The sequence below is a fragment of the Saimiri boliviensis genome, chromosome 20, assembly GCF_048565385.1.
Source record: "Saimiri boliviensis isolate mSaiBol1 chromosome 20, mSaiBol1.pri, whole genome shotgun sequence".
Taxonomy (NCBI): Eukaryota; Metazoa; Chordata; class Mammalia; order Primates; family Cebidae; genus Saimiri; species Saimiri boliviensis.
In genome coordinates, this window is record NC_133468.1 from 27,820,723 (window position 1) to 27,843,399 (window position 22,677).

At 52.1% G+C, this 22,677-nt stretch overlaps 1 protein-coding gene across 2 annotated transcripts in view; it reads right to left on the reverse strand.

The window, feature by feature from the left end:
- FBXL18 (F-box and leucine rich repeat protein 18) overlaps positions 1-21,837 on the reverse strand; it is a 46,067-nt gene extending 24,230 nt beyond the window's left edge. The window contains exons 1-4 of one of the 2 annotated variants that reach the window (XM_074390409.1): positions 21,666-21,837; positions 21,093-21,124; positions 7,051-7,269; positions 439-1,982 (exon numbers count right to left, since the gene is read on the reverse strand). In XM_074390409.1, coding sequence (XP_074246510.1) covers positions 439-1,982; positions 7,051-7,245 — 1,739 coding nt within the window. In that variant the 5' untranslated portion in view covers positions 7,246-7,269; positions 21,093-21,124; positions 21,666-21,837. The remainder of the gene's footprint in view (positions 1-438; positions 1,983-7,050; positions 7,270-21,092; positions 21,125-21,665) is intronic. The other variant, XM_074390408.1, reaches the window with a different exon arrangement.
- Positions 21,838-22,677: the final 840 nt, after the last annotated feature.

Below are 22,677 nucleotides of genomic sequence, written 5' to 3' on the forward strand. Positions count from 1 at the left end.
ACACACACACACACAAAACAAAACAAAAAAACAAAAAACAAAACAAAAAAAAAGAATTGCAGTAAGGTCAGAAAGGCCTCGGTTCAAATCCTGACTCCCCATCTACTAGCTCTGCGGTGTGGCAACAACGGCAAGCACCTGGCGGGCTTGTGAGAGAATTAAGCGGGATGACTCACAGTAGGGCCGGGGCAATCACTCAAACAGTATCAGGAGTGAGGACGCTAAGCTCAGCCACCGGCCCCTGCACCCCCGGCTCCTCTAGATGCCGCTCTCCACAGAGCCCCCTGAGCCCCACAGGGGACGTGGCGAGGTCCCACCCTAACCTCTGCGCTCCTGGAGGACAGGCCTGTGGCACCGCCGCCTCCTAGTTCCACGCAAACGCACTTCCCTCCGCCAGCCTCCAGCAGAGGCCCAGGAGGTCCCCGCAGGCCCCCTCACCTGAGGTCCCTCAGCCGCTTGCAGTGCTTCAACATGTCCGAGAGCGCGGGCATGTACACCACCTTCCCCATCATGCCCAGGTTGGCCAGCGACAGGGATCGCAGCTGCTGGCACTGCAGGCCGATACTGACCAGCCCGGAGCCCGTCAGGACGCTGGGCAGCTGTGCGAGCGTCAGGTGCCGCAGGAAGGCCAGCTGACCGATGGCAGCCACCTCCGAGTCCCCGACGCTCTGCGCGCGGCTGCAGGGCGGGAGCGAGTTGCGGATGGCCGGCTCGTTGCGCGGCATGGCAGAGGAGAAGTTGGACCCGATCAGCTCGAGGTGTTCCAGGAAGGGCAGGTTCTTCAGCAGAGACCAGAACACTGATGAGGGCTGGGGGCCCGCCTGGCCCGAGAAGGGGCTAGGACAGGACTGCACGCCCACGCGCACTTTCTTGCCGAAGCCCCGCGGCACGGCATGCATGGCGGGCTGGGCGGGTGCGCGGTCCGCACGCGGCGCAGAGTCGGCGACTGAGCAGACTGGTAGGGAGAGGGAACGCAGGTGACGCAGCCGGGCCAGGAGCTGGCAGAGGTGGCGGCCCAGGCCCTCAGAGCTGTGGTGGTGGGCAGCCGAGAGGTTCAGGTGGCGCAGGTTGCAGCAGGACGCCACCAGCGTCTCCAGGATGCTGCTGTCAATGTCGTCCTCCGCCTTGCGCAGCAGGGAGTCCGGGGACAGGCAGTGGACGCAGCCGCTGAGGTTCAGGCTGGCCAGGCTCCGCAGGTCCTTCCCGCCGTTGATGACCTGCTGGATCAGGTGACCTCCCGACAAGGTGCAACGGCTGAAGCTGAAGTAGAACGGGTTGTTGAATTTCATGTGCTGCAGGAGGGAAGAGCCATTCAGCCAGGACTTGGGCAGCTGCAGAGCGTCCAGCGCGACATTGCGCGCCATCGAGTCCAGGAGGTTCTTGGTGGCACCGCTCTCTGCGAAGCTGCCAGGGACGGAGATGAGGAAGGCGTGGAGGTTCTGGGGCGTGCGGTCGCTAAGCACAGCCAGGTACAACCGCACCACCTCCTGGTTGATGTAGCCGGGAGCCAGGCGCGCGTAGAAGACGCGCAGGTTCTGGTAGTGCGGCACGTTGCTCTGGCCCACCATGAGCTGGCCCGAGAGGATGGCGCCCTCGCGCGTGCGGTCCAGGATCTCGAAGTAGAGCAGCAGCTTCTCCAGGCTGGTGCAGCAGGGCACCACGCCGTAGGAGGGCGTGAACAGCGTCTGCTTGAGCTCCCGCACGCGGCTCAGCGTGGCCTTGCACTCGCTGCTCAGCTGGCTGGCGTCGAAGCCGGGGCTCACGTCGATGGCCAGCGAGCGCAAATGCTGCAGGGCCGAGAGCATCTTGGAGAGGCGCAGGGAGGTGAGACGGCAGCCCGAGAGGTTCACTTTCACCAGGCTGCGGCAGCGGGCCACGTGCTCCACAGTGGAACCGGGCAGCCAATAGCAGCCAGCCATGCTCAGCTGCTGGATCTCCCGGCCGATCTCCTTCACCAGCTGCCTCACCTTATCCTCGCTTGCCTGCGGGACAGGGGTGGGGCAGGGAGAGCAAGGAAAGGGCTGAAGACACCTGGGGGTCTCCAACCCTCAGTGCACATGCTCCCCCTGCGGCAGCTGCTCCACCGGGAGGGAAGCTTCCCACCTCTTCCCTGCCCACCTGCCCTCATGCTGACCTGAAACCAAGAGTTAAGAGTCTTCAGCTAAGTGGGACTGGTAGAGGGGTGCAACCACGGTAGAAAATGGTTTGGAACGCAGCGTGAGGTGGCCCACGCTTGTCACCCCAGCACTTTGGGAAGCCAAGTCAGGCAGATCACCTGAGGTCAGGAGTTCAAGACCAGCCTGACCAACATGGTGAAGCCCCACCTCTACTGAAAATACAAAAATTAGCCAGGCATGGTGGCCTCCACCTGTAATGCCAGCTACTCCAGAGGCAGAAGCAGGAGAATCGCTTGAACCTGGGAGGTGGAGATTGCAGTGAGCCAAGATCTCACCACTATACTCCAGCCTAGGCAACAGAGAGATACTGTCTCACAAAGAGAAAAAAAAAGGCCAGGTGCAGTGGCTCACGCCTGTCATCCCAGCACTTTGGGAGACTGAGGCAGGTGGATCACGAAGTCAGGAGTTCTAGGCCATCCTGGCCAACAGGGTGAAACCCCATCTCTACTAAAAATACAAAAATTAGCTGGGCGTGGTGGCCTGCACCTGTAATCCCAGCTACTCAGGAGGCTGAGGCAGGAGAATCGCTTCAACCTGAAAGGCAAAGGTTGCAGTGAGCTGAGATAGTTGCCACTCCAGCCTGGGCAACAGAGCAAGACTCCATCAAAGAAAGAAAAGGAAGGAAGGAAGGAAGGAAGGACGGAAGGACGGAAGGAAAGGGCAGGCACAGTGGCTCGCACCTGTAATCTGAGCACTTTGGGAGGCCAAGGTGGGCAGATCACCTGAGGTCAGGGGTTTGAGACCAGCATGACCAGCATGGAGAAACCCCGCCCCTAGTAAAAATACAAAATTAGCTGGGTGTGGTCACGCATGCCTGTAATTCCAGCTACTCTGGGGGCGAGGCAGGAGAATTGCTTGAACCTGGAAGGCAGAGGTTGTGGTGAGATTGCACCATTGCACTCCAGCCTGGGCAACAAGAGTAAAACTCCATCTCAAAAAAAAAAAAAGAAAAGAAAATGATTTGGTGGTTCCTCAAAAAGCTAAACACAGGACTACCATGTAACCCAGCCATTTCACTCCTAGGGCTGGACACAAAGGAACTGAAAGCTGAGACCCAGCCTCCCTACTCTGTGCCTGTTCACTGCAGCAACTTCACAAAAAGCCACAGGTAGAAACAGCCCTGGTGTCCATCAACAGGTAAACGGGAAAACCAAATGCCATCTATCCCCACAGGGAAATGTGATCCAGCCACAAAGAGGAAGGAAGGCTGGGCGCTGCAGCGCACGCCTGTAATCCCAGTACCTTGGAAAGCGGAGGCAAACAGATCGCTTGATCTTAAAGGCTGGAGACCAGCTTGGGCAACATCGCAAGACCCCATATATACCAAAAATATATATATTAGCCAGGCGTGGTGGTGCGCGCCTGTGGTCCAAGCTACTTGGGAGGCTGAAGGGGGAGGATGCCTTGAGCCTGGGAGGTGGAGGTTGCAGTGAGCTGTGATTATGCCACTACACTCCAGCCTGGGTAACAGAAAGGAGACCCAGTCTCAAAAAAAAAAAAAAAAAAAGGATTCTGCTGGGTGCAGTGGCTCAAGCCTTTAACCCCAACACTTTGGGAGGCCGAGACGAGCAGATCACGAAGTCAAGACATCAATACCATCCTGACCAACGTGGTGAAACCCCAACTCTACTAACAATACAAAAATTAGCTGGGCATGGTAGCACATGCCAGTAGTCCCAGCTACTTGGGAGGCTGAAGCAGGAGTATGGCTTGAGCCTGGGAGGTGGAGGTTGCAGTGAGCTGAGCTGAGACTGCATCACTGCACTCCAGCCTGGGCAACAGAAGCTGTTTTAGACTCTGTTTAAAAAAAAAAAAAAGGGCCGGGCGCGGTGGCTCAAGCCTGTAATCCCAGCACTTTGGGAGGCCGAGGTGGGTGGATCACGAGGTCAAGAGATTGAGACCATCCTGGTCAACATGATGAAACCCCGTCTCTACTAAAAATACAAAAATTAGCTGGGCATGGTGGTACGTGCCTGTAATCCCAGCTACTCAGGAGGCTGAGGCAGGAGAATTGCCTGAACCCAGGAGGCGGAGGTTGCGGTGAGCTGAGATCGCGCCATTGCACTCCAGCCTGGGTAACAAGAGCGAAACTCCGTCTCAAAAAAAAAAGGAAAAAGGAAGAAAGTCCTGGCACATGCTACAACATGGATGTACCTCAAAAGCAGGCAGGACTCCGAGTGAACGAAGCCAGGCACAAAGGTTCAAACAGTGTGGGATTCCATTTATAGGAAATTTCCAGAACAGGCAAATTCACAGAGTAGAATAGCGGTTAGCAGGGGATGCGGGGAGGGGAACGGGAAGTTGTTGCTTAATGGTTTCTGCTGAGGGCGATGAGAAAGTTCTGAAGATGATGGTGGTGATGGCTACGTAACACTGTGAATGTGCTTGATATCACTGATTTGCACACTTACAAACAGTTAAGATGATATATTTTATGTTTGTTTAATCACCATTTTAAAAATGGTTGAAGAGGACCAGACACGATGACTCACGTCTATACTCCCAGCATTTGGGGAAGCCTAGGTGGGGTGATTGCTTGAGCCCAGGAGTTCCAGGACAGCCAGGGTAACATAGCAAGACCCCATCTCTACAAAAATTGTTTTGTTTTTTGAGACAAGGTCTGATTATACTGTCCAGGCTGCAGTACAGTAGGACGATCATAGCTCACTGCAGCCTTAACCTCCCGGGGTTCACGTGATCCTCCCACCTCAGCCTCCTGAGTAGCTGGGACTACAGATGCATGCCACCATGCCAGGCTGATTTTTTGTGTGTGTGTAGAGATGGGGTGTTGTCTTTCACCATGTTGTCCAGACCAGTCTTGAACTTCTGAGCTGATTCGATCCACCTGCCTTGGCCTCCCAAAGTGCAGGCATTATAGGAATGAGCCACCACATCTGGCCAAAAAATTAAATCAAAAAAATGCTCCGGATATACACCGAGAGGCACCGGCTAGGGACACCCAGCCCTTCCTCTACAGGGAACAAAGTTTCATAAACAGGAGGCCTGACACCAGTGTTGCAGGGAGCACCCTCAGCTCCCTCATCCACTGAAGACCCTCCAGCAGAAACATCTAAAGCTTCCTGGGTGCAATGGGTCATGCCTGTAATCCCAGCACTTTGTGAGGCCAAAGCAGGTGGATCACTTGAGATTAGGAGTTCACGACCAGCCTGGCCAACATGGTGAAACCCCATCTCTACTAAAAATACAAAAGTTACCTGGGTCTGGTGGTGCACAGCTGTAATCTCAGCTACTTGGGAGGCTGAGGCAGGAGAATCGTTTGAACCCAGGAGGAGGAGGTTGCAGTGAGTCAAGATCGTGCCACTGCACTCCAGCCTGGGTGACACAGCGAGACTCCATTTCAAAAAAAAAAAACAAAAGCAAAAGCTCTACAGGGGCCTCATCTGGTGTCAAAGGCTCTGCTTCACAATCAGCAGGAAAAGTCAGGAGCCCTTCCTCTGGTCTCCTAAAATGTGGATAAAGGTCAAGAACATGGAGAACTATTTTTATCTTTAAGACACATTACCAGGCCAGGCATGATGGTTTACACCTGTAATCCCAGCACTTTGGGAGGCCTAGGTGGGTGGATCATCCGAGTTCAGGAGTTCGAGACCAGCCTGGTCAACATGGTGAAACCCAATCTCTACTAAAAATATAAAGCATAGCTGGACGTGGTGGCGCATGCCTATAATCCCAGTTTCTTGAGAGGCTGTGGTAGGAGAATCATTTGAACCTGGAAGGTGGAGGTTGCAGTGAGCTGAGATCCCACTGCTGCATTCCAGCCTGGGTGACAGAGAGAGACTGTCTCAAAAAAAAAAAAAAAAAAAAAAAGGAAGAAGAAGAAGAATGGCTACAACTTTAAAAACTGACAGCATTAAGTGTTGGCAAGGCTGCAGAGTAATCAGAACTCCCACACCCTGCGGGAGAGTCCAGAACGGTGCCCTCCCACTGCACCACTGGAGAGCTACACATTTTCTTTTTTTTTTTGAGCCGGAGTCTCACACTGTTGCCCAGGCTGGAGTGCAATGGTGTGATCTCGGCTCACTGCAACCTCCGCCTCCCATGTTCACATGATTCTCCTGCCTCAGCCTCCTGAGTAGCTGAGATTATAGGCGCACACCATCACACCCGGCAAACTTTTGTATTTTTAGTTCTGTTGGCCAGACTGCCCTTGAACTGACATCGTGATCTGCCCGCCTCAGCCTCCCAAAGTGCTAGGATTACAGGCGTGAGCGCCCCACCAAGAGCTGCACATTTAAATTTACAAGAAATGTCCAACAACTCTCCTGTGACCCAGCAATTCCACTCCTAGGATCTACCAGAAAGCAAGTCTCCCACCCCTGCCTCCCACTCCCAAGGCCCTGAACCATGTCCATATACATCTACGCCCTCCTCCCCAGGCGACACCCCCCCCACACTTTTCTGCCCCTTGCTTCTGCTACTCAATGCATCCTGAAGACAGCTCCAGTCAGGACTTGGAGCGCCTGCCAGCTTGCCATCAGCACACAGGGTTCCACTGCCAAGCTGTGCCCAGTCCTCAAAGGCCGAGGTCTAGTTGTTTCTTTTTTTTTTTTTTGAGACGGAGTCTTGCTGTATCACTGATCCTGGCTCATTGCAACTTCCATTTTCCAGGTTCAAGCAATGCTCTTGCCTCAGCCTCCCAAGTAGCTGGGACTACAGGCTCGCACCATCACGTCTGGCTAATTTTTTGTATTTTTAGTAGAGACAGGGTTTCACCATGTTGGCCAGGCTGGTATCAATCTCTTGACCTCGTGATCCGCCCGCATTGGCCTCTCAAAGCGCTGGGATGACAGGTGTGAGCCACCGCCCAGCCAGTCTAGGTGGTTTCTGGTCTCCTGCCCCCACCCCTGCTCACCTGATAGTCCTTTTGCAGCAGCACAGTGTGGATGAGGCTCTTGTCAAGGCACAGGGCTGCGAGCTTCCGGCAGGTCCGCCGGACATTCAGAATCAGGTCTGTGCTGGGGACGTGGCTCAGGATGTGAAGGAGGATCTCGTCGGAGAACCCCAGGAGGTGGACCCCGTCCGCCATCCCGGCTGCTGCAGGGTGCATGTCATCATCATCATTGGATATGTCCTGAAAATAATGGAGACACCAAATTCCCACAGGATCCCCAAGGATGGCTACCAGCCTAGCCTGCAGCTAAGGAAAGAAGCAAAGATAAACCCTTATCCCTGTGAAATAAAGTGCTTTTACTAAAAATCTCGGCCAGGCGCGGTGGCTCACGCCTGTAATCCCAGCACTTTGGGAGGCCGAGGCGGGCAGATCACATCAAGAGATCGAGACCATCCTGGCCAACATGGTGAAACCCCATCTCTATTAAAAATACAAAAAAGGGCCGGGCGCGGTGGCTCACACTTGTAATCCCAGCACTTTGGGAGGCTGAGGCGGGTGGATCACGAGGTCAAGAGATCGAGACCATCCTGGTCATCCTGGTGAAACCCCGTCTCTACTAAAAATACAAAAAGTTAGCTGGGCATGGTGGCGCATGCCTGTAATCCCAGCTACTCAGGAGGCTGAGGCAGGAGAATTGCCTGAACCCAGGAGGCGGAGGTTGCGGTGAGCCGAGATCGCGCCATTGCACTCCAGCCTGGGTAACAAAAGCAAAACTCTGTCTCAAAAAAAAAAATATATATAAAAAAGTAGCTAGGCGTGGTGGTACACCCCTGTAGTCCCAGCTAATCTGGAGGCTGAGGCAGGAGAATTGCTTGAACCCGGAGGGCAGAGGTTGCGGTGAGCCAAGATCGCACCACTGCACTCCAGCCTGGCACCTGGTGATGGAACGAGACTCTGTCTCAAAAAAAAACTCAACCACACAGCAACGAATTCATGAAATCCTTCAAAACCACCTTTTAGAGCTGTAAGCCATGATCTCTCTTCAAAAATCAAAGATTAGAAAAAAAAATTACGTGGGTTTTTGGTTTTTTTTTTTTTGAGACAGAGTTTTGCTGTTGTTGCCCAGGCTGGTGTGCAATGGCAGGATCTTGGCTCACCGCAATCTCTGCCTCCCAGGTTCAAGCAATTCTGCCTCAGCCCCCGGAGTAGCTGGGATTACAGGTGCCTGCCACCACACCCGACTAATTTTTGTTTTTTTTTTTTTTTTTTTTTTTTTTTTTTTGAGACGGAGTTTCGCTCTTGTTACCCAGGCTGGAGTGCAATGGCGCGATCTCGGCTCACCGCAACCTCTGCCTCCTGGGCTCAGGCAATTCTCCTGCCTCAGCCTCCTGAGTAGCTGGGATTACAGGCACGTGCCACCATGCCCAGCTGATTTTTTGTATTTTTAGTAGAGACGGGGTTTCACCATGTTGACCAGGATGGTCTCGATCTCTTGACCTCGTGATCCACCCGCCTCGGCCTCCCAAAGTGCTGGGATTACAGGCTTGAGCCACCGCGCCCGGCAATTTTTGTATTTTTAGTAGAGATGGGGTTTCACCATGTTTGTCAGGCTGGTCTTGAACTCCTCCTAACCCCAGGTGATCCACCTGCCTTGGCCTCCCAAAGTGCTGGGATTACAGGCGTGAACCATCGTGCCCAGCCATCATTATGTGTTTAAAAGAGACTTTTCCTGCTAACGGCCTCCAGTCAAGTCTGGCATGAGGTTAGACTCAATGATAGGACCACTCACCAAGGTTCTCCACTGAGGAAAGCTACTAACCACCCCTCTGTCCCAAATGTCAATTTATGTTCTGGCAAACCCCTGGGTAGGGAAATTCTATCAAGAAACTTTCTGAGTACATCTAGAACGTCTTCACCTCACTGGGTGCTGTGCCGGCTAAATGAGTTATCATACATAAAGTCTTTGAAACCATGCTGATGACGGATGCTCATTCTACCACTGTCATTAGGATAAGTAAAACCAGAGAAATCGGCCGGCCATGGTGGCTCATGCCTATAATCCAAGCACTTCGGAGGCCAAGGCGGGCGGATCACCTGAGCTCAGGAGTTCAAGACCAGCCATGACCAACATGGTGAAACCCCATCTTAAAAAAAAAGGAAAAAAAAAAAAAAGCCACCAGTGATAATGGAACTGGTTGGGCATGGTAGCTCATGCCTGTAATCCCAGCACTTTCGGATGCTGAGGCGGGTGAATCACGCCAGAGGTCAAGATATTGAAACCAGACTGGCCAACACACTGAAACCCCATCTTTACTAAAAATACAGAAAATTAGGCAGTCGTGGTGGTACGTGCCTGTAGTCCCAGCTACTCAGGAGGCCAAGGCAGAAGAATCACTTGAACGCGGAGGTGGAGGTTGCAGAGAGCAGAGATCATGCCACTGTACTCCAGCCTGGGTGACAGAGCAAGACTCCATCTCAAATAAATAAATAAATAGATTATGAAACTATGCAAGTCCTTACAAAGAACAAACAGCACCTACTACACTAGTTTTTTTTTTTGTTTTGTTTTTGTTTTTGTTTTTTTGAGACGGAGTTTCGCTCGTTTCCCAGGCTGGAGTGCAATGGCACGATCTCGGCTCACCGCAACCTCCACCTCCTGGGTTCAGGCAATTCTCCTGCCTCAGCCTCCCGAGTAGCTGGGATTACAGGCATGCGCCACCATGCCCAGCTAATTTTTTGCACGTAGAGACGGGGTTTCACCATGTTGACCAGGATGGTCTCAATCTCTTGACCTCGTGATCCACCCGCCTCGGCCTCCCAAAGTGCTGGGATTACAGGCTTGAGCCACCATGCCCGGCCCACTAATAAAGTTTTTTTATCATTTATTTTTACTTTTTTAGAGACAAGGTCTTGCTCTGTTGCATGGGCCGGACTGCAGTGGCACGATCATAGCTCACTGCAGCCTCCAACTCCTGGGCTCAAGCCATCCTCCTACCTCAACTTTCCAAGTAGCTGACGCTACTGGCACAAACCACTATGCCCAGCCAATGTGTTGGTTTTTGTTGTGGTGGTGTTGTTTTTTTTTTTTTTTTTGAGACGGAGTCTTGCTCTATCACCCAGGCTGGAGTGCAGTGGCATGATCTCAGCTCACTGCAACCTCTACCTCCGAGTTCAAGTGATTCCTCTGCCTCGGACTCCCAAGTAGCTGGGACTACAGGCATGCACCACCATGCCTGGCTAATTCTTTGTATTTTTAGTGGTGACGGGGTTTCACCATATTGGCCAGATGATCTTGAACTCCTGACCTCGTGATTCGCCCATCCCAGCCTCCCAAAGTGCTGAGATTACAGGCCTGAGCCACTGTGCCTGCCTGACCTTTTTTTTTTTTTTTTTTTGAGATGGAGTCTCGCTCTGTCACCCATACTGGCGTGCAGTGGTGCAATCTCAGCTCACTACAACCCCCGCCCCCCAGGTTCAAGCGATTCTCCTGCCTCAGCCTCCTGAGTAGCTGAGATTACAGGCATGTACTACCACACCCAGCTAATTTTTTTGTGTTTTTAGTAGAGACGGGGTTTCACTATGTTAGCCAGGATGGATTCAATCTAACCTCGTGATCCACCCGCCTCAGCCCCAAAGTGGTGGGATTACAGGCATGAGCCACTGCCCCAGGCCTTATGGTTGTGGTTGTTGAGACAGGGTCTCTCACTCTACCTCCCAGGCTGGAGTGCAGTGACACAATCATGGCTCACTGCAGCCTCAAACTCCCAGGCTGAAGAGATCCTCCCACCTCAGCCTCCTGAGTAGCTGGGACTACAGGTGCATGCCACCTCATCCAGTTAGTTTGTTTTTTTTGTAGAGACAGGGTTTCCCTATGCTGCCCAGGCTTATCTCAAACTCCTGGACAATTGATCCTCCTGCCTTGGCCTCTCAAAGTATGTTTTGTTATAATAGAGACAGGATCTTGCTATGCTGCCCACGTTGGTCTTGAACTCCTAGACTCCAGCAATCCTCTGGCCTCAGCCTCCCAAAGTGCTGAGATTACAGGTGTGAGCCACTGCACCTAGCCTTTTGTTTTTTTGTGTGTGTGTGTTTTTTTTTTTGACACAGAGTCTCGCTGTGTTGCACAGGCTGGAGTGCAGTGATGCAATCTTGGTTCACTGCAACCTCCACCTCCCAGGTTCAAGAGATTCTTGTGCCTCAGCCTCCCAAGTAGCTGGGATTAAAGGCATGTGCCACCACACCTACCTAATTTTTGTGTTTTTAGTAGAGACAGCATTTCGCCACATTGATCAGGCTGGTCTTGAACTCCTGGCCTCAAGTGATCTGCCCACCAAAACACTGGCATTACAGGCGGGAGCCCCGCACCCAGCCTGCACATTTCATTTTGCATTGCTGTAGGTATCTGGCAAGTTACAAGGTGTTCTTCCCTAATGTGCGCCTTAAGTCCAAATGCCTGAAGCCTTTTTGGTTTGTATGACAAAGAGGGAGAGGAGCCAAATGTAATGAATGAGACATGAGGTCCCCAAATCAAGGACAAAGAGGCCCAGCTCAGTGGCTCATGCCAGTACTCCCAAGCCACTCAGGAGGCTGAGGCAGGAGAATCACTTGAACCCGGGAGGCAGAGGTTGTAGTGAGCTGAGATCGCACCACTGCACTCCAGCCTGGTGATAGGGTGAGACTGTGTCTCATGGAAAAGGAAGGCAGAAGCCTTTACCAAGGAGAGCAGCTCAGAGTGGCTGCTTTCTGTAAAGATCACGCCCAGGAGAGACTGCTCGGAATCATCTCTCAGCCTGTTTCGGGGACTGTGTCTACATGACCCTCTGGCTCCAGTCCACTCCTGCTTCCTGCTCATATTTGCCTGGATGGAAGCTCTGAGTTTTGGAAAGCCTGGCTGCTGCCATGGCAACCATGAAGCCTGTGGAGAAAGAGCCTGTCTGCACACCCCATACACGTGTCAGAGGTTTCCTGGGAACTCTGACTGACAGTCCTTTCACACTCTCCTGACAGGCTTCCCATCTTGTCGGCCCTCACCAGGCCCTAGAGGAGTCCTGGAATGTCTCCCACCTGTTCTTCCCTGGGAACAAAGACGTGCCCTCCATCCTCCCAGAGAAACCCACACAAACACCAAAGGACATGGTCCCTAAGGAGATTATATTTGTCATGAGGGTCAGAGGTTGGAAACTTACTTCCACCTTCCCTCCTTTGGGAAGGAAGAGGCCTCGGCACACATTAGTCGCCATTAGTCCCTGCTCCCAGCCTCCCCAGTCACAAGGGCAGAAGGTGGTTCTCAGACCCAAGTCCACTGCTGCGCTGTGTCCTTGGATTCTGGGTCTGGTGTTTCCGACTGTAACTGACATTCCCTGGACGCAGTATTTCCCAGAGACCAGTCACGGGGATCATCCTAGCACCTCTTTTTTTTTTTTTTTTTTTTTTTTTGAGACGGAGTTTCGCTCTCGTTACCCAGGCTGGAGTGTAATGACGTGATCTCGGCTCACCGCAACCTCCGCCTCCTGGGTTCAGGCAATTCTCCTGCCTCAGCCTCCTGAGTAGCTGGGATTACAGGCACGCACCACCATGCCCAGATAATTTTTTGTATTTTCAGTAGAGACGGGGTTTCACCATGTTAACCAGGATGGTTTCGATCTCTTGACCTTGTGATCCACCCACCTCAGCCTCGCAAAGTGTTGGAATTACAGGCGTGAGCCACCACGCCGGGCCCCTAGCACCTCTTAAAAATCAGATTCCGGCCCGGCGAAGTGGCTCACACCTGTAATCCCAGCACTTTGGGAGGCCAAGGAGGGCGGATCATGAGGTCAGGAGACCGAGACCATCCTGACTAACAGGGTGAAACCCCATCTCTACTAAAAATACAAAAAATAGCCGGGCGCGGTGGCTCAAGCCTGTAATCCCAGCACTTTGGGAGGCCGAGGCGGGTGGATCACGAGGTCAAGAGATCGAGACCATCCTGGTCAACATGGTGAAACCCCGTCTCTACTAAAAATACAAAAAAGTAGCTGGGCATGGTGGCACATGCCTGTAATCCGAACTACCCAGGAGGCTGAGGCAGGAGAATTGCCTGAACCCAGGAGGCGGAGGTTTCGGTGAGCCGAGATCGCACCATTGCACTCCAGCCTGGGTAACAAGAGCGAAACTCTGTCTCAAAAAAAAAAAAAAAAAAAAATACAAAAAATCATTAGCCAGGCGTGGTGGCATTTGCCTGCAGTCCCAGCTCCTCGGAGGCTGAGGCAGAAGAATTGTTTGAACCCAGGAGGTGGAGGTTGCAGTGAGTCCAGATCATGCCACTGCACTCCAGCCTGGGTGAGTGAGCGAGACTCCGCCTCAAAAAAAAAAAAAATCGGATTCCAGCAGGGCTTGGTGGCTCATACCTGTAATCCCAGCACTTTGGGGTAGCCAAGGCAGAAAGACCGATTAAGCCCAGGAATTTAAGACCAGCCTGGGGAACACAGCAACACCCCTCTCTCTACAAAAAATACAAATAAAAAAATTAGGAACTGGGTGCAGTGGCTCAAATCTGTAATCTCAGCACTTTGGGAGACTAAGTGCGGGAGGATCACTTGAGCCCAGGAGTTCAAGATAGTTGAAACAACACAGCAAGACCTTGTCTTAAAAATAAAAATCGCCAGGCACGGTGGCTCAAGCCTGTAATCCCAGCACTTTGGGAGGCCGAGGAGGGTGGATCACAAGGTCAAGAGATCGAGACCATCCTGGTCAACATGGTGAAACCCCGTCTCTACTAAAAATACAAAAAATTAGCTGGGCATGGTGCTGCGTGCCTGTAATCCCAGCTACTCAGGAGGCTGAGGCAGGAGAATTGCCTGAACCCAGGAGGCGGAGGTTGCAGTGAGCCGAGATCACGCCATTGCACTCCAGCCTGGGCAACAAGAGCGAAACTCCGTCTCAAAAAATAATAATAATAATAATAATCAAATAAACTAAAAGATATTTTACAAATTACCAGGACAAGGCTGGGCATGATGGCTCACACCTGTAATCCCAGCACTCTGGGAGGCCAAGGAGAGCAGATCACAAAGGCAAAAGATTGAGACCATCCTGGCCATCATGGTGAAACCCTGTCTCTACTAAAAATACAAAAATTAGCCGGGCATGGTGGTGGACACCTATAATCCCAGCTACTAAGGAGACTGTGGCAAGAGAATCACTTGAACCTAGGAGGCGGAGGTTGCAGTGAGCTGAGATCACACAAGGGCAACAAGAGCGAGAATCCAGCCTGGATGACAGAGAGAGAATTTATCTCCAAAAAAAAAAGACAAATAAAAATCAGATTCCGCCGGGTGCGGTGGCTCAAGCCTGTAATCCCAGCACTTTGGGAGGCCGAGGCGGGTGGATCACGAGGTCGAGAGATCGAGACCATCCTGGTCAACAAGGTGAAACCCCGTCTCTACTAAAAATACAAAAAGTTAGCTGGGCATGGTGGTGTGTGCCTGTAATCCCAGCTACTTAGGAGGCTGAGGCAGGAGAATTGCCTGAGCCCAGGAGGCGGAGGTTGCGGTGAGCCGAGATCGCGCCATTGCACTCCAGCCTGGGTAACAAGAGCGAAACTCCATCTCAAAAAAAAAAAAAAAAAAAAAAAATCAGATTCCTAGAACCCACCCCAGACCTGTGGGGTCCATCCTCAAATGATAGGCTCCCAAATAAGGGCAACCTTTATCAGAACCAGAGATAACTTTTATCAGAACAAGAGACAATCTTTATCAGAACCAGAGACAGTCTCCATCAGAACCACGGACAATCCTTATCAGAACCAGGGACAATCCTTATCAAAAACTGAACTGTACCCCTCCCAATTCCGGATTTGCAAAGTTATGAAAGAATGCCATGGCAGAGCTCCCGTGGTAAGAGTGACAACTTAGGGCAAAACACTATTAAAAACTCCAGCATTGGGCCAGGCACAAAAATGCTGTGCTCTTGCCTGTAATCCCAGCGCTTTCAGAGGCCGAGGTGTGCGGATCAACTGAGGTCAGGAGTTCGAGACCAGCCTGGGCAACATGGTGAAATCCCGTCTCTACTAAATACAAAAATTATCTGAGCATGGTGGCAGGCGCCTGTAATCCAATCCCAGCTACTCGAGAGGCTAAGGTGAGAATCTCTCGAACCCGGGAGGTGGAGGTTGCGACAAGCCGAGATCGCACCACTGCATTCCAGCCTGGGTGACACAGAGCAAGACTCCGTCTCAAAAAAAACTCCAGCATCATATAGATTCCACAATTACACTACTACACTGTATTGTTCGTTTTTTTTTTTTTTTTTGAGATCATTTCGCTCTTGTTGCACAGGCTGGAGTGTAATAGCACAATCTTGGCTCACTGAAACCTCCGCCTCCTGGGTTCAGTGATTCTCCCACCTCAGCCTCCCGTGTAGCTGGGATTAGAAGCATGTGCCACCACACCTGGCTAATTTTCTATTTTTAGAAGAGACAGAGTTTCTACATGTTGGTCAGGCTGGTCTCGAACTCCTGACCTCAGGCCTGCCTCGGCCTCCCAAAGTGTAGGGATTACAGGCATGAGCCTGAATTTTTCTTTTCTTTTTTTTTTTTTTTTTTGAGACGGAGTTTCACTCTTGTTACCCAGGCTGGAGTGCAATGGCACGATCTCGGCTCACCGCAACCTCCGCCTCCTGGGTTCAGGCAATTCTCCTGCCTCGGCCTCCCAAGTAGCTGGGATTACAGGCACGCGCCACCATGCCCAGCTAATTTTTTGTATTTTTAGTAGAGACAGGGTTTCACCATGTTGACCAGGATGGTCTCGATCTCTCAACCTCGTGATCCACCCGCCTCAGCCTCCCAAAGTGCTGGGATTACAGGCTTGAACCACCGCGCCTGGCCTGAATTTTTATTAAAACTACATAGAAATTGGCCAGGCGCGGTGGCTCACACCTGTAATCCTAGCACTTTGGGAGGCAGGGGTGGGTGGATCACCTGAAGTCAGGAGTTCAAGACCAGCCTGGCCATCATGATGAAACCCATCTTAAAAAAAAAAAAATGGGCCGAGCACGGTGGCTCAAGCCTGTAATCCCAGCACTTTGGGAGGCCGAGGCGGGTGGATCACGAGGTCGAGAGATCGAGACCATCCTGGTCAACATGGTGAAACCCCGTCTCTACTAAAAATACAAAAAATTAGCTGGGCATGGTGGCACGTGCCTGTAATCCCAGCTACTCAGGAGGCCGAGGCAGGAGAATTGCCTGAACCCAGAAGGCGGAGGTTGCGGTGAGCCGAGATCGCACCATTGCACTCCAGCCTGGGTAACAAGAGCGAAACTCCGTCTCAAAAAAAAAAAAAAAAAAAAACTACATAGAAATCACAGTATTTTTTTTTTTTAAAGGGAGAGACAGTATGCCAGGAATGAAAGTTCAGTTCTCTCCATTCAGCCCCAGCAAATTTCACCAGATCATCTTTTCCACATGCTGTGCCCCAAATAAAAGAGAAGATTCGCCGGGCGCAGTGGCTCAAGCCTGTAATCCCAGCACTTTGGGAGGCCGAGGCGGGTGGATCACGAGGTCAAGAGATCGAGACCATCCTGGCCAACATGGTGAAACCCCGTCTCTACTAAAAATACAAAAAATTAGCTGGGCATGGTGGCGCGTGCCTGTTATCCCAGCTACTCAGGAGCCTGAGGCAGGAGAATTGCCTGAACCCAGGAGGCGGAGGTTGCAGTGAGCCGAGATCGCGCCATTGCACTCCAGCCTGGGTAACAAGAGCAAAACTCCGTCTCAAAAAAAAAAAAAAAAAAAAAAGGGGCCGGGCGCGGTGGCTCAAGCCTGTAATCCCAGCACTTTGGGAGGCCGAGGTGGGTGGATCATGAGGGAGGTGGGTGGATCACGAGGTCGAGAGATTGAGACCATCCTGGTCAACATGGTGAAACCCCGTCTCTACTAAAAATACAAAAAATTAGCTGGGCGTGGTGGCACGTGCCTGTAATCCCAGCTACTTAGGAGGCTGAGGCAGGAGAATTGCCTGAACCCAGGAAGCGGAGGTTGCAGTGAGCCGAGATCATGCCATTGCACTCCAGCCTGGGTAACAAGAGTGAAACTCCGTCTCAAAAAAAAAAAGAAAAAAGAGAAGGTTCATCTCAGGCCAGACCCCTAATGCAATTGTGGGGCACTTGGGGAGGTGATGCCTAGACAGGAGGAAAAGCTGGCCCAGGAAGCAGCTGGAATGGCCCCCACACCCACCCTGAATCTCCAGCCAGAGGATCCCGGAAGGAGGCTGCTGGGCATGCAAGTTGAGTCATTTCCCTGGACTCAGGCTTTCTGAGACTACTCTGTTAAGGCATCCTAAACCCAAAAAGGTGGCAAGCTCTGCAGAGGAGACAAAAACTAGAGTACAGGATGGGCATGGTGGCTCATGCCTGTGATCCCAACACTTCGGGAGGCTGAGGCTGGCAGATAACTTGTCAGGAGTTCGAGACCAGCCTGGCCAACATGGTGAAACCCCATCTTTGCTAAAAATACAAAAATTAGCTAGGCATGGTGGCAGGCACCTGTAATCCCATCTACTCAGGAGGATGAGGCAGGGAGAATTGCTTGAACCCAGGAGGTGAAGTTTGCCGTGAGCCGAGATCACACCACTGCACTCCAGCCTGGGCGACAGAGCGAGACTCTGTCTCAAAAGAAAAAAAAAAACAGGTTGCAGCCTGGGCAAAGTGGCGAAACCCCGTCTCTACAAAAAACTAGTTGGGCATGGTGGCATGCACCTGTAGTCAGTCCCAGCTACTCAGGAGGTCAAAGTGGGAGGATCACCTGAGCCCAGAAAGTGGAGGCTGCAGTGAGCTGTGATGGAGGCACTGCACTCCAACCTGGGACACAGAGAGACTTTGTCTCAGAAAAACAAACCAACAAAAAAAAACACTAAAGGCTAGGCGAGGTGGCTCACGCCTGTAATCCCAACACCTTGGGAGGCTGAGGCAGGCAGATTACCTGAAGTCAGGAGTTCCAAGACCAGCCTGACCAACATGGAGAAACCGCATCTCTACTAAAAATACAAAGTTAGCTAGGCATGATGATGCCTTTTTTTTCTCATATTTATTAGAGAAAAATTCTCATATTTATTACAGGTGGGAGCCACCGCACCAGCCATTTCTTAAGGTCTTTACTGTTTCTCCACTGCCCCTCTTCTTAGGACTTTGCTTATCTACCTGGCATTTCCTAGGCTGTCCCCTGAGACACAGCACTGATACCACTAGCCTATGTACAAGATGTCCCCTTGACCAGACATGCCACCCAGCAAGGGAAGCTGCGACACTCTCATACTTCAGCTCAAAAGCTCCTTCCTCAGGGAAGCCCTGCCAGTACTCTCCAAGCACACTTAACTCACCGCCTCCCACAGCTGACCAGGTCTCCACTGCCAGCCTCATCAGACAAACTGTAACGGTTTCCCCACTACTCCAGGAATGCCTTCAGAACAGGGAGCATTTTTTATTTAATTTTTTTGTTTGAGACAGGGTTTCACTCTATCTCCCAAGCAGGAATGCAGTACGATCATAGCTCATTGCAGCCATGGCCTCCTGGGCTCAAGTGATCTTCCTGCCTCAGCCTCCCAGGTAGATGGGACTACAGGTGCAGGTCCCCACACCAGGCTAATTTTGTGATTTTTGTAGAAATGGGATCCTGTGCCGGGCGCGGTGGCTCAAGCCTGTAATCCCAGCACTTTGGGAGGCCGAGGCGGGTGGATCACGAGGTCGAGAGATCGAGACCATCCTGGTCAACATGGTGAAACCCCGTCTCTACTAAAAATACAAAAAAAAAAAAAAACAAAAAACTAGCTGGGCGTGGTGGCGCGTGCCTGTAATCCCAGCTACTCAGGAGGCTGAGGCAGGAGAATTGCCTGAGCCCAGGAGGCAGAGGTTGCGGTGAGCCGAGATCGCGCCATTGCACTCCAGTCTGGGTAACAAGAGCAAAACTCTGTCTCAAAAAAAAAAAAGAAATGGGATCCTGTTTTGTTTTGAGACAGAGTCTTGCTCTCTTGCTATGCTGGAGTGCAGTGGCATGATCTAGGTTCACTGCAACCTCTGACTCCCAGGTTCAAGCAATTCTCCTGCCTCAGCCTCCTGAGTAGCTGGGACTACAGATGTCTGCCACCATGCCTAGCTAATTTTTTGTTTTAATTTTTTGATTTTTTTAGAGAGACAGGTTTTTACCATGTTCGCCAGGATGGTCTCAATCTCCTGACCTCATGATCCACCTGCCTCGGCCTCCCAAAGTGCTGGGATTACAGGCGTAAGCCACCACCCTCAGCTAATTTTCGTATTTTTTGTAGAGACAGGGTTTCCACGTTGTCCACGCTGGCCTCGAAATCCTGGACTCAAGCAATCAGTCTACCTTGGCCTCCCAAAGTGCTGGGATTACAGGCGTGAGCCACCATGCCCTGCTGGGAGCATGTTTAATACCTAAGAAAAACAAGTACTGAACCATGTGAAGTGCTATTTAAAAAAAAAAAAAAAAAGCCGGGCGCGGTGGCTCAAGCCTGTAATCCCAGCACTTTGGGAGGCTGAGGCGGGTGGATCACGAGGTCAGGAGATCAAGACCATCCTGGTCAACATGGTGAAACCCCGTCTCTACTCAAAATACAAAAAATTAGCTGGGCATGGTGGCGCATGCCTGTAATCCCAGCTACTCAGGAGGCTGAGGCAGGAGAATTGCCTGAACCCAGGAGGCGGAGGTTGCGGTGAGCCGAGATCGCGCCATTGCACTCCAGCCTGGGTAACAAGAGCGAAACTCCATCTCAAAAAAAAAAAAAAAAAAAAAAAGCAGAGCCTGGCTTAGGTGCAGTAGCTCACACCTGTAATCCCAGCACTTTGGAAGGCCAAGGCAGGCAGATCACCTGAGGTCAGGAGTTCAAGACCAGCCTGGCCAACATGGTGAAAGCCCATCTCTACTGAAAATACAAAACATTGGCAGGGTGCAATGGTTCAGGCCTGCAGTCCTAGCACTTTGGGAGGCTGAGGCAGGTGGATCATGAGGTCAGGAGTTGGAGATCAGCCTGGCCAACAAAGTGAAACCCCATCTCTACTAAAGATACAAAAAAATTAGCCAGTCATGGTGGCGGGCACCACCAGCTACTCAGGAGGCTGAGGCAGGAGAATCGCTTGAACGCGGGGGGTGGAGATTGCAGTAAGCCAAGATTGCGCCATTGCACTCCAGCCGAGCCACAGTGCGAGACTCTGTCTAAAGAAAAAAAAAAAAAATTAGCTGGGTTGGTGGTCATCTCCTATAATCCCAGCTACTTGGGAGGCCGAGCCAAGAGAATTGCTTGAACTGGGAGGCGGAGGTTGCAGTGAGCCAAGATTGCACCATGCACTCCAGTCCAGGCAACAGTGCAAGACTCTGTCTCAAAAAAAAAAAAAAAAAAAATTAGCTGGGAATGGTGGTCTGCTCCTGTAGTCCCAGCTACTTGAGAGGCGGAGCCAGGAGAATCGCTTGAACTCATGAGGCAGAGGTTGCAGTGAGCTAAGATCCAGCCATTGCACTCCAGCCTGGGGAACAGAGTGAGACCCGATCTCCAAAAAAAAAAAAAAAAAAAAAAAAAGAGGGGTCTTTGAGCTGGAACTCTTTAAGATCAAGGTACCAGGACCCCCTTTATTCCCTGACCCCAAGCACACACAACTAACTGGAATCTGCTCACACAGCCATGCTACCCCAGAACTCCTCCGCTGGAGCTGGAACTTTCATTTCAATCTTACCGTCATTCTGCGATTGGGCCACACACCGTTCCTTGTCAGTCAAGGAGCCACTGGGGTCATTTCTAGGCCAAGATCACTTCAAATTAAGAGGGGCAGTCAGCACAGTGACCCCAGCCATTTCCACAGACCCCTGCTCCATCACTTTGAGGAAGACAGTTCAATCTCTCACTCCTGCTCCCTAGAACCCAGGCAAGCTCCTAAATCTGCGAAGTGCACCCAACGGTCTGAGTCCTGAAAGATGACAGATACCAACCCAGGTGCCCATACAGATAGGCAGGAAGTATCAACGGGAAGCCGCTAATCAGAGTCTAGAGTACCTGCTACACCCCTGTCTGCAGAGACAATACCTTTCACCACATTACAGGGACGCAGCGAGCTTCTTCATCGGACCCAGATTTGTGGAGTGTTGGGAAAGAATTCCAGGGTATGCTGTAAGTCCCCCAGTGAAATGGCTTTTCCTCCATCACCCACCCCCCACGTCATTCAGCAGGCAGGCTCCAGAGAGAAGTGGGCTGGGGCTGACACTGAGCATCCAGAGATAGAAGATGGAGTGGGACGTGGGCACGGAGGCGGAATGACCCAGGGCTGCAGGGGACCAGCCAAGGAACGGGGGCACTGTGGAAGGGGTCTTGGAGGAGCATGGACACTCAGGGGACGGAGAGGCGGGGACAACTCTGCCGATCGGGAATGGACGAGCGAAGGGAAAGACAGTTTGTGCCTTCCGAGGCAGGGCAGGCGTCTGGGGGACAGGATGCGAGAAGGACGGGAGCAGGAGCAAGGCCAAGGTCCGGATGGGAAGGACGTGGCGGGGTAGGGGTCGGGATGGAAAGGATGTAAGGAAACCCAGGTCGGGATGGAAGAACCCAAAGAGACCGAGACCACCGAGGCAGAAGCAGTGCGGAGAGAGGCGCAGACTGTACCTCTCCGGAGCTGGCCATGTCGCTGGCGGGGCCGAGCCGCGGCCTCGGGAGCCAGAACCCCGGAGCCTCCCACCTGCCCGGCTAGGGATGCTAAAGCCGGCGCGTACGAGGCTCAACCGAGACCCCGGCAAGAGCGGTTCCGTAACTTCCGGCGCCCGTCGACACGCACTTCCGCTCGCCCGCAGGTGGGCACCAGGCGGCCGCCATGTTGGATGTGGCTCCGCCTGGGGAGCTGCTGGAGCGCATGGGGTGCCAGGAAGGACTCTAGGGATCTCCGCCTCTTCTCTGAGCTCGTCCGCCTCTTCTCTGAGCTCGTTCCTAGACCCCTCTGCCCTCTGCACGTTCCGCCGCCGGCCCAGCATGGCCCAGGCTTTTGCATTTGCCCTTCCCACTCCCTGCCATATGCAAAAGCCACAGGCCAGACCCTCTTTGAGCACCTCGCAGGGAATAGCGTCGCCTCTTCTCCATTTTCACACACGCCCCGAAACTTGCCTCTCATTGTGTGTGTTTCTCTATAGCTCTTTTTTTTTTTTTTTTTTTTTTTTTTTGAGACGGAGTTTTGCTCTTGTTACCCAGGCTGGAGTGCAATGGCGCGATCTCGGCTCACCACAACCTCCGCCTCCTGGGTTCAGGCAATTCTCCTGCCTCAGCCTCCTGAGTACCTGGGACTACAGGCATGCGCCCAGCTAATTTTTGTATTTTTAGTAGAGACAGGGTTTCACCATTTTGACCAGGATGGTCTCGATCTTTTGACCCTCGTGATCGACCCACCTCGGCCTCCCAGAGTGCTGGGATTACAAGCGTGAGCCACCGCGCCCGGCCTTCTCTATAGCTTTTTGCACCATCTGACGACTGTATCTCTTTATTTTTGGTCCTCCCCCTCATAAACCAATAAACTGTGAGCAGGGACAGGATTTCCCAATACCTGGAACTATCCCAGGAATGCAATAGACACTGAATACATATTTGCTAAGTAAATATGAATGTATGTGCCCTCACACTTAAGCGTTTG